Below are 11550 nucleotides of genomic sequence, written 5' to 3'. Positions count from 1 at the left end.
CTGCACCTCAGCCCAAATAAATGCTTCACAGAGTTCAAGTAACAGACACATCTCAAGATCAACTGTTCAGAGGAGACTGTGTGAATCAGGCCTTCATGGTCGAATTTCTGCAAAGAAACCACTACGAAAGGACAACAGTAATAAGAAGAGACTTTCTTGGGCCAAGAAATACGAGCAAAGAACATAAGACCCGTGGAAATCTGTCCTTTGGTCTGATGAGTCCAAATATTAAATCCAACCGCTGTGTCTTTGTGAGACGCAGAGTAGGTGAACGTTTTGATCTCCGCATGGGTGGTTCCCACCGTGAAGCATGGAGGAGGAGGTGTGATGGTGTTGGGGTGCTTTGCTGGTGACACTGTCAGTGATTTATTTAGAGTTCAAGACACACTTAACCAGCATGGCTACCACAGCATTCTGCAGCGAAATGCCATACCATCTGGTTTGGGCTTAATGGGACTATCATTTGTTTTCAACAGGACAATGCCCCAAAATCCACCTCCAGGCTGTGTAAAGTCTATTTGACCAAGGAGAGTGATGGGGTGCTGCATCAGATGACCTGGGCTCCACAATCACCCAACCTCAACCCAATTAAGATGGTTTTGGATGAGTTGGATCACAGAGTGAAGGAAAAGCAGCCAACAAGTGCTCAGCATATGCGGGAACTCCTTCAAGACTGTTGGAAAAGCATTCCTCATGAAGCTGGTTGAGAGAATGCCAAGAGTGTGCAAAGCTGTCATCAAGGCAAAGGGTGGCTACTTTGAAGAATCTCAAATATAAAATATATCTTTATTTGTTTAACACTTTTTTGGTTACTACATAATTCCACATGTGTTATTTCATAGTTTTGATGTCTGTCACACCCTGACCTTAGTTATCTTTGTTTTCTTTATTATTTTGGTTAGGTCAGGATGTGACGAGGGTGGTTTGTGTAGCTTTTGTATTGTCTAAGGGGTTTTGTATGTCTAGGGGTTGTCGTATATCTAGGGGTTGTCGTATATCTAGGTGTTTATATGTCTATTGTTGCTTAGATTGGTTCCCAATCAGAGGCAGCTGTTTATCGTTGTCTCTGATTGGGGACCATATTTAGGTAGCCATATTCCTTGGGTATTTTGTGGGTTATTGTCTATGTGTAGTTGCCTGTCAGTACGTGTGTCACATAGCGTCATGTTCAGTTTGTTGTTTTGTATAGTTTGTTCAGTGTTTATTCTTCATTAAAAGAAGTATGTATTCTTATCACGCTGCGCCTTGGTCTCCTCGTTATGACGACCGTGACAATGTCTTCATTATTATTCTACAATGTAGAAAATAGTAAATATAAAGAAAAACCCTTGAATGAGTAGGTGTTTCCAAACTTTTGACTGGTTCTGTACATTTATAAATATTGAAAAATTAAACATGAATTTTGAAAATATACACTTGATTTGGCAAATGTTTCAATATATTGTTGAACATAATATACTTTACCTGCATATCAAAGTTCTAGAATAGGATCTTTGCTACTTTTAGAGTTATGCAGAATGATCCAATTTGTAACCATTACCAACAGAGTGAATGGGAAAATGGATTAAAAATGGTCACCCTCTGTGATTTGCAATGATACAAGTAAAGGGAGGGCTGTAATTGGTTACATTGCCTACTATGCCAATTTCTCTGTATAAAATGGGCCGTAAGTATAAAACTAGCAGAGAATATGTTCAACAATATATTGTAAAATGTGCCAAATCAAACATAGTTTATTTTCATTATTCATGTTTATATTTTGCAATATTCGTAAATGTATTTAAAAAATGTGTTAAAGTGGTAAAGCTTCATATGACACAAACTTTTACTTTGTAGCGCCTACAGATGAAACACTATGGAGTCTTAAAGGAGGCCTGGGTAAGGCCATAATGTCTTCAATTAATGATCTATTATGTTTTAAGATACACATACCAAATATATGTCAATAAAACATCCTCCAAAGGACCCTTCTATGAATTACATTTTGTGGAGAAAAAAAAAATCAGGATCTTATTTTGTTCTAGTTTCGTGAGGAATCCTCCTTTATGGAGAGCCGCCTGTAAAGCTTCTCTGCCACCTCAGAGGATTTGCAGTAGCCAGTCTCTTTCCTCACTTTTAATCAGCAACTGATTTAGGATGTAATCCAGGTGTGTGCACTTTCTGGGAAATCAATGGCATTAGCCTAATTCATTTCATCTATTACGTAGGTCTACTAGGACAAAAACAAAGTAAGAGAGTAAGACAGCTGCCCTCAATGACTTGTGCGTCCATATATTAGGGAATCAGTGGATGAACTGTATATTAAGAGAACTCTTGGCAATGGCATAGATTATCATGTATGTAACATTTGTCTACCACTGGTGATTCCTAACACCTTAGGAGGAGAGGTGTGGTGCTATAGTGTTTCATAACCATCATGAGGATCGTCATTCTTCACCTGATATTGAAGGACCTTCAATGCAGGAACAAGTGTCTCATATTCAATGCAGAGGTCTGTATTCATAATCCAGTTATCCATGTAGTGCAGTCTCAACCTGCCACGGGCGTGTCTGGTGCCCGCTTAGAGACACATTCACACAGTAATTGCATTTACCGTCAAGGTGTTTTATTTGTGGGAGATGTGATGTCGCTTAGGTTATAGTTAGTTTTTTTGATTGTTCAGCTTTTCTGTACAGACAGAACACAGCCAATATATGAGTACAGGAATCATTTGGTTCTTTCATTCCTTCACTTTCTGACCATTTGCGCCCAACCTTCCTTAGTGAGCTAAAAATCCCATTGACCTCTAGGGGTTGAGCCTCTGACCCTTGCCCTGTCCCCTCTTACCCCACGAGGTGTCTCTGTGCTGCTGCTGACTGGTTGGTATGTGTCGATGAGGTGTTAGGGGGGGGGGTTCAAGGGATATCCAGGGTAGTGCGTGCATTACAGCAGGGCAGTGGAATGTGCTCTGTTTTGCTTTTTGCCTCCTGTTTGTGCCTTTAAGCAGCCATAAAGGTTAAAGGGTCAATTCTTTCTTTTCCTCCTGTGACTTGTGTGTTTTTAGCAGCCCCCCTCCCCAGCATTGTCTAATGTCTCCTCCTCCTCTAATTCTCTACAGGTGTGAAGAAGCCGCCAGTGGCTCCCAAACCCAAACTCGCCCCCTCGGTGAAGCTCTCGCCTCCTCCCATCGCTCCCAAACCTGATCTTCTCCTCTCCCAGCCTTCCCAACCCTCCCCCCTTCTTACCCAACCCTCCCCTGCCGCGCTAAAGAGAGCCAAACCTGCTGTGGCGCCCAAACCATGCCTCTCCAAACCCTCTGCCCCTCCAGCCCCGGCTTCTCCCCCACCCCTCAGACCCAGAGTACCCCAAACCCCATCCCAGGAGTGCAGCGGGGCTGGGGACGACAGCCTCTCCTTCCTCAACTCCAGAAACGGGATCCTGTCGCAGCCCATCCTGCGCGACTCGGACTACATCATTCCTACGTGCTCCTGTGGACTCCAGGACTGCTCCCAATGCAAACGACTAGGGAATGGGAACGTTACAGTGGTCGGGAGCGATACGCTCGGCTCCTGGCCAAACGGGAATGCCACGGAAAGCACTGGAACGCTGGTAGTCAATCGGCCGGGTAAAACAGAGAACGGAGACAGTGAGGAGAGCGGAGGAGTGACCAACACCCTCCATCTCAGGCTCAAGGACAAACCTCAGAGACAGGAGGGGCAGAGGGATGGAGAGGGGAGCAGGGATGAGGAGAAGCTGCAGGGGAACAAAGAGGAGAGACAGAGGAACCAGAAAGGACAGGAGGGTCAGCAGTATCAGACTGGTTCAGGGGACCAGTCATGTAATGTTCTTGAGGTGGCAGAGACACTTACACAGACTGAGACTAAAGCTTCTAATGCAGAACATACATACACTGACAGCTGTAATATAGACTGCAATGAGACCGACACCATTCCCACTCCCCTCATCCTCCCACTGGAAGTCTCCCCTATCCGCACCCCCCCACAGACAGTCCCTCCCACCCGCACCCCCTCTCAGACAGTCCCTCCCACCCGCACCCCCTCTCAGATAGTTCCACCCACCCGCACCCCCCCACACATTTTACCCCCCCACCCTCGCCCCCTCCCAGGTGGACAGTGAGCCTGACAGCACCCCCTCCCACACAGACAATAGTACACAGTGTTCCAGAATACCCAGGCTACCCACTGACCTCTCGTTCCCTGCCGCTCCCAGTAAGCCCCTGCCCGTGCCGCTGCCACGTAAGCCCCGTAAGCCAGCCCTGGTAAGGCAGGACGGCCTGGAGGCCAGCACCCATGAGGGGAGACAAAGAACCGCACACAGGGGGAGAGGTGGGGGAGTCTGAGGGGAGTGGGGGGAGATGTGTCACCTCAGAGAAGGAAGAACACACCCAGGGAGTGTATGACAGTCCCTCTCCCTCCCAGGGCCCTGAAGTTGAAGAGGAGCCTCACCCTGTGCCTCCACCTAGACAGAAGTCCCTCTCCCCCCGCCTCCACAGAGCCATCCACTGTCCCCCCTCCCTCAACCGAAACACCTCCCACTCTCTAGACTTGCTCTCTCAGCCTGAGCTTAACGCACTGACCTCAGAGAGAAGAGGAGGAGGAGGGGAGGAAGAGGAGGAGAAGGAAGAAGAAGTTGAGGAAGGGTACGGAGACTTTGAGCGCTACCCCATCACCCGGAGCCTGCCCAAACAGATCAAGCTCAGCTGCCGCCCGCCCCCCGTCGGTATGACAATGAAGGCCAGCTCAGCGGAAGAGGGAGGGTCACCCAGGGCCCCGCCCAGGAAGCCCCAGAGACACAGCCTGCCAGCGGGTGCCCCCCCGTCCATCACACCCCCTCCACCCCCTCCGCACCACACCAACACCCCCATGAGGGAGCTGCCTGCCACCCCACAGGAGAAACCAGCCTGGCGCTTCCCAAGGCCCTTCTTCAGCAGGCAGAGCTCCTCCAGACACAGCAGCGGCAGCAGCAGCCGAGGGCCCCCCCAGAGGAAAGCAGCTCTGCTGGGAGGGAAACAGAGGGCCCAGTCCTTCTCCTCGGCTGACCTGCTGGCCCGCGCCGACGGCACCAAGAGGAGCCTTTCTTTCCGGAAGCTTCTGGAGCTGCGGTTGTCTGTCAGGATGTTGCCACGGTTACTGACCAGAAGCGGCGAGTCTCTGGATTGTACCAGCGTGGAGCCGGGCGGACGGACGGGGATGGTGGACCAGTCCAATGGCAGCGCGGGGGTGTCTGGCGGGGATGGAGAGGGGTCGGTGGAGTATGAGAATGTTCCTCTGTATGAGGAGATACCGGAGTACATGAACCTGCCTTTCCTCAGCGCACGGCTGGGCTGGCCACTCACACACAGTCTGGACCCAAGCACACACAGACACAGTGACTCAGACGTCTATGAGGTGCAGGATCCATACGAGAGCCACTGCGACTATAAGCGACCCCATTCCATTGACTATGAGAGGTACAGCATGTGTGTCACAGTGTGTGTGTTTGTTTGTGCGCGCGCGCGTGTGTGTGGTGTGTGTGTGTGTGTGTGTGTACGACTGTGCGTGTGAGTGGGAATTCTTTCTTCTTCTGTCTACACACACACACACAAAGGGTCTGGGTTAGGTTTCAACAGAGTGTGTGTGTCATTTTGTTGTCTGATTGCATCGTGCCTCTCGTGTGTCATGGGCAACTTAAGTTTCAACGAATCCAGAGTTACAGAGCTGATCATAATCCTTTGATCATCAGTTGCCTACAGTAAATAACTCTGTTATTACATCATCATACTTTTTGCTACCGTATTGTTAATGTACCACGACAGTCATAGATGTGTCACTTTTAAGGAGCTTTAATGCTTCATGAATCAGATTTCCTGGAAAGAGAGACTCGAGCAATTTACAGTAAATGATTTTGATTTTGAACCTAGAACAATGCCAAGGGTGTGTGTACTGTGTTTAGTGGTTTCTATTTGTGTGTGTGTGTATGTGTACTGTGTCACAGTGAGACTAAGTATTTTAGTATTTAGGCCAGTGCCCAGGTTGTGCTTATGTGTGAGTTAGTTTTCACTTTACAGTCTTGGTCCCACTTTGGTGCTAAAACTATGCATTTACATGGGGGTAAGATCATGTCAGGTACAATGTAACTACATTGTGTGTACTATACCCATTGTTACATCGTATTTACAACGTAGACCAACATGCTGTGTGAGTGTTAGCATTAGCAGGCTGTGCTTGTACAAGTGTGAGAGTTAGCTTCAGTGTTAGCCCTCCAGGCTGTGAATAGAGCATTGATGTGCAGCAGGTTGGACTGTTTTCCTGTGGGTTATTTTCAGTGGCCAGAGCAGGAAATGTCTGAAAATCGCAGAAACGCCACACTGCATTCTGAACAGGGAAAATAAACCTCCAGCAACTACCAGCCTCTCTCCTTCTGCCTCCCTCCCACTCTCTTGATCTCTTCCTGTCCCTCTCCCATATCTCTCCCTTTCTCTCCTGTTCCCTTTCTTTCTGCCATCTCTCTCTCCCATCTCTCTTTCGGTTTCTCACTCTCTTTCCTATTCTCAGCGAAACCCTTTTTTGAATGACTCAACGTAATTTAATATTTTGCTACTGTTTTGGACACTAAAATATTTGTGTGTGTGGATGAGTGAATGGACTGGACACGGTCCTTGCTAACAAGAGTCAGGACTCCCAACTAGGTTTGCACATTTTGGGGAATATTCAGAGGTGGAAACCTTCTGTGGGAATTAACGGAAATGTATGGGAATTAACGGGAATATATGGGAATTAATGGAAATATATGCAAATTAATATAATACCATTTAAATGTAGATGTTTTTTGCATTGGATATATTTACCATATCATATTGAGACAGAAACATATACCTTTTACCTTATCATAAGTAGATATAATTGCAAATGATGAAATCCTTCCATTAGAAAAAATGTAATAAAAATGTAGTTATGAATTCAACTTGAATTAAATGAGTTGACTCTTCACATGTGAAGAACAACAAAAGAAAGGGGTATTGAATGATCCCCAATGATTCATCGCATCTCCCAAAAAACATTTTCAACATACATCTGTAAAATGATAGTTTAGAAACTTAAGCTTTGGTTGTCTTCTTCTCAGGCTTCCATGTCTTTTCCCTGGACCTCCTCAATGTCCACCTCTTGAACATCAGACTTTGAGGCCTCATTTTCACTGTCACTTTCCAACCATGTTGAGGATGGCTCTTTGTCAGGCTCAAAAATACTCAAATCTGCCCTGATGGCCACCAATTGTTCAACCCTTGTATTGGTCAGCCTGTTGCGTGCTTTGGTGTGTGTGTTTCCAAACAAGGACCAGTTGCGCTCTGAAGCGGCTGATGTTGGTGGGATTTGGAGATGATGGAGGCAACAGGGGGAAAAGCCTCAGATCCACAAAGTTCCTTCTACCAGGTGGCTGATGAGATATGTTGGCGTGGCTGATGAGATATGTTGGCGTGGCTGATGAGATATGTTGGCGTGGCTGATGAGATATGTTGGCGTGGCTGATGAGATATGTTGGCGTGGCTGATGAGATATGTTGGCGCGGCTGATGAGATATGTTGGCGCGGCTGATGAGATATGTTGGCGCGGCTGATGAGATATGTTGGCGCGGCTGATGAGATATGTTGGCGTGGCTGATGAGATATGTTGGCGTGGCTGATGAGATATGTTGGCGTGGCTGATGAGATATGTTGGCGTGGCTGATGAGATATGTTGGCACGGCTGATGAGATATGTTGGCACGGCTGATGAGATATGTTGGCACGGCTGCCATATTGCATCTCCATCCCAAAGCCCTTGCTTGGAAGTGTACTTCGCTAGACTGCCAAGAACCTTGCCCTCATCCGGGCCAAAGTGGCGAGACACAGTGATGATGACACCATAGGCCTTGTTGATCTCTACACCAGACAGGATGCTCTTGCCAACATACTTGGGGTCCAACATGTACGCTGTGGCTTGTATGGGCTTCAGGCAGAAGTCTTCAAGCTTTTTGATGTATTTCAGAACTGCAGTTTCCTCTACTTGGAGCAACAGTGAAGTGGGCAGGCCAGTACCGATTTAATCTCTTACATCTGCAAGCAGAGTCTGAACATCAGACAGGAAGGCATTGTCTCCCTCAATCCGTGCAATGGCTACTGTTATAGGTTTCAGGAGTTTCAGGGTGCTTACCACTCTCTCCCAAAATACATAATCCAGGAGGATCCTCTTGATGGGGCTGTCCATATCGGCAGGCTGTCTTGGAGACTCCTTTCACTCCCCTCGAGGAGACTGTCAAACATGATGACAACACCACCCCAACAGGTGTTGCTGGGCAGCTTCAATGTGGTGCTCTTATTCTTCTCACTTTGCTTGGTGAGGTAGACTGCTGCTATAACTTGATGACCCTTCACATACCTAACCATTTCCTTGGTTCTCTTGTAGAGTGTATCCATTGTTTTCAGTGCCATGGTGTCCTTGAGGAGCAGATTCAATGCATGACCAGCACAGCCAGTGGGTGTGATGAGAGGGTATGACTCCTCCACTTTAGACCAAGCAGCCTTCATATTCACAGCATTGTCTGTCACCAGTGCAAATACCTTCTGTGGTCCAAGGTCATTGATGACTGCCTTCAGCTCATCTGCAATGTAGAGACCGGTGTGTCTGTTGTCCCTTGTGTCTGTGCACATGTAGAATACTGGTTGAGGGGTGGAGATGATGTAGTTAATTATTCCTTGCCCGCGAACATTCAACCACCCATTAGAGATGATTGCAATACAGTGAACTCTGCATCCAGCAAATGAGTAGATAAAGCATGTCTGGTTGGAGGGGTGTATGCTGGGCGAAGAACATTCAGAAATCTCTTCCAATATACACATTGCCTGTGAGCATCAGAGATGAACCAGTTGCATACACAGCTCGAGCAAGACATTCATCAGCATTTCTCTGACTACGTTTCTCCATTGTGTCAAACACACTTCTGATTCCAGGAGGACCATGAGCTGTTGCTATCGATAAGGTGTCTGATTCATCATTTTCACCTCGAATAGCAGTAGAGGGACTTTTGTCAGAGGTTGCTTGTTGTGAGCGCTGAGGGAACTTTATGCACTTGGCCAGATGATTCTGCATCTTTGTTGCATTCTTCACATATGATTGGCACTGTATTAGCAAATGTACACAGCTTTTCCTTCTACATTAGCTGCAGTGAAATGTATCCACACATCAGATAGTGCCCGTGGCATTTTCCTGTATAGATTAGAAAAAAACAAGTTTAAAAAAACCAAATACAGATAGTTAAGCAGTTAGATTAAACAACTCCTTTGTAAGATAAATCTTTTAAAATGAAACATGTATGGAAACAGGTGAATTAACACTCCCCAGTTAGCAGGCTCAAGCAAGCTAAAACCCACATGGTAGCAAAAACTAACTAGCAGAAATTGTTAACAAGTTATAAATGATTTAAAACACACTTTGCTGTAGGCTACTATTTACTAGTTAACAAAAAATCATGTATGCCATATAAAATATATTCACCCCACCCAGTATTGTAATAAAAACTTACCAGAAAGCATGTAGTCTTTGGCTCAGACAGTGTAGTAGTGTGGGCTCAATAGCATTTCATTAGTGTGCAAGATCTTGAGAATCAGCTGTACATGTGATGGAAGAATGCACTGTGCATGCAGAGGGTTGCAATTCCATTGAATTGGGGATAGTTTAACCAAAATATGCCACAAGACCTAGAATTGCCTTATGTGTATCCCACAAAAAAAAAGGTTCACTGTTATAAGCTGACTTTTTTTAAATGAATTTAAGCAAAATTCCCGTGCTTAACTTTCCATGGAAAATTTACTGGAATTTTCCAGCCCTTTGCTCACTGTAATCACATCCTCATTCAAGTGTTCTTGTGCGTGTGTTTACCTCATATGTCAAAAGGCAGTTCCGTGTGTGCAGTTGTGTGTGTGTGCAGTGCGCGTGCGTGCTCAGACCAGTATTTTGTTACGCCACTCTGGGGCCATGAGATAAAGGTCAATCAGATTACTGGACAGGTAGAAAGAAGGGCAGGCGAAGGGAAATATTAGACTCAAAGAGTTCAGCAGTAAAGAGCAGTATGCAACACTTCCACATATATCTAGCTGCCCAGATCTGGTACTCCAGTCGGATAATATTAGTGTTCATCGTTCACTGTGTGATATTTGCCCCTGTTTATGTGTATTTCATCGTTTGAAAGATGCTTGCATTTGTGCATGCTTGTGTGTGTGTGTGTGTGTGTGTTGTGTGTGTGTGTGTGTGTGTGTGTGTGTGTGTGTGTGTGTGTGTGCTTGCAAGCATGTGTGTATGTGTGTGCCGTTGTGGTTGTTTGAAAGAGTGTGTATGTGAGTCTGTAGTGTTTCCCAAGCATCTCAGCCTTCTTAGTTTATGTAACTAGCCTCAGGCAGTGAACAAGAGGCGCTCTGTGCCTGACCCAGTGTGCAGGAAGGCCCGTCTATGGAGGGAGAATGGAAGTGAAAGAGAGAGTGGAAGAATGGGAGGAAAGAGAGAGTGGAAGAATGGGAGGAAAGAGGAAAAGATGGGGTAGGGAAGAGAAACAGGGTATAGAGGGAAGAAGGAGAGACAAGAGGAGAGGGAAAGAGGGGTAGTTGAGAGAGAGGGAAGGGGACAGACAAAGTAGTCAAAATAAAGAGAGTGACAGTATCTTACGAGTCCTCCAGATTAGAACGTAGACAGTACTTTGGGTTTGTTTGGTTCAAAATCCAGCTGAGATAACATTTCCTGTACAGGCTGTGAAGCCAAGATGAAAACATTAGTGGCACAAACAAATGTTGCTACTTGTGCCACTCAGCAGACAGACCCGTATCAGCTGACTGAAGAGCAGGCTGGTGCCCTGCTGCCAGCAGACAAGGCTGTCTGTGGAGTCTTCATGGTAACTATGTTTACCCGAGTACAGCTGTGGACAACGTATTGACCGCGCTTCAGGCTGCTCATCATCCTAGTCCCATATAGAGACATCGTGCCAATTACTGTTCCCATAAAACATTAAAAAGTCCATTCAGAAGTGTGTGTACGTGGTATGCTTGCATATAAATACTGTACGTGTAAGCGCTCACACACTCTGCCTGATAACCATGAGGATAATGCGGTGACCGGGACTTCATGTTTTGCCTGCAGGGGCTGGCATGGATTGGATGATGCTCACTCTGAGGAGGAAGTCCACAGCTCTGACGAGGATGACAACAGCTCCACCTCAAGCAAGGAGCACCTGGAGCTGTCAGAAGAAGACAGACAGGTAGCTATCTTTAATACACACACACACCCCGATACACAGTGGGTGTGGCGGCCTTGTCAATAAGGTTACGGTAGGGTTCTTCAGGTGTTTTTGCTCTGGTAGGTCCTAGGCATGAGTGATAACAGAGGGGATGTTACTGAGACAGAGTGAGGACAGTGTTGACAGGTGGGGGTGTTGACAGGTGGTATAACAGGAAGGATATTGGCAGGCGTAACACGAGTGATAACGACACTATCAGACAGGCGTCATGGAGCCAAAATGGGTGCTGGGCACAGGACTCTGTAAAGGAAAG

General features: G+C 46.5%; 1 protein-coding gene across 1 annotated transcript in view; it reads left to right on the top strand.

Moving 5' to 3' along the window:
• Positions 1–11550, top strand: part of LOC112214184 (FYVE, RhoGEF and PH domain-containing protein 6) — a 28232-nt gene that overhangs the window by 2081 nt on the left and 14601 nt on the right. Inside the window, exons 2-4 of the mRNA XM_042297791.1 lie at positions 3098–4112; positions 4268–5449; positions 11141–11258. Of these exons, the coding sequence (XP_042153725.1) occupies positions 3098–4112; positions 4268–5449; positions 11141–11258 (2315 nt within the window). The remainder of the gene's footprint in view (positions 1–3097; positions 4113–4267; positions 5450–11140; positions 11259–11550) is intronic.

This window comes from Oncorhynchus tshawytscha, linkage group LG15 (genome assembly GCF_018296145.1).
Source record: "Oncorhynchus tshawytscha isolate Ot180627B linkage group LG15, Otsh_v2.0, whole genome shotgun sequence".
Taxonomy (NCBI): domain Eukaryota; kingdom Metazoa; phylum Chordata; class Actinopteri; order Salmoniformes; family Salmonidae; genus Oncorhynchus; species Oncorhynchus tshawytscha.
The sequence above is the reverse complement of the archived record's forward strand: the minus strand, read 5'-3'. Positions and strand labels throughout refer to the sequence as shown.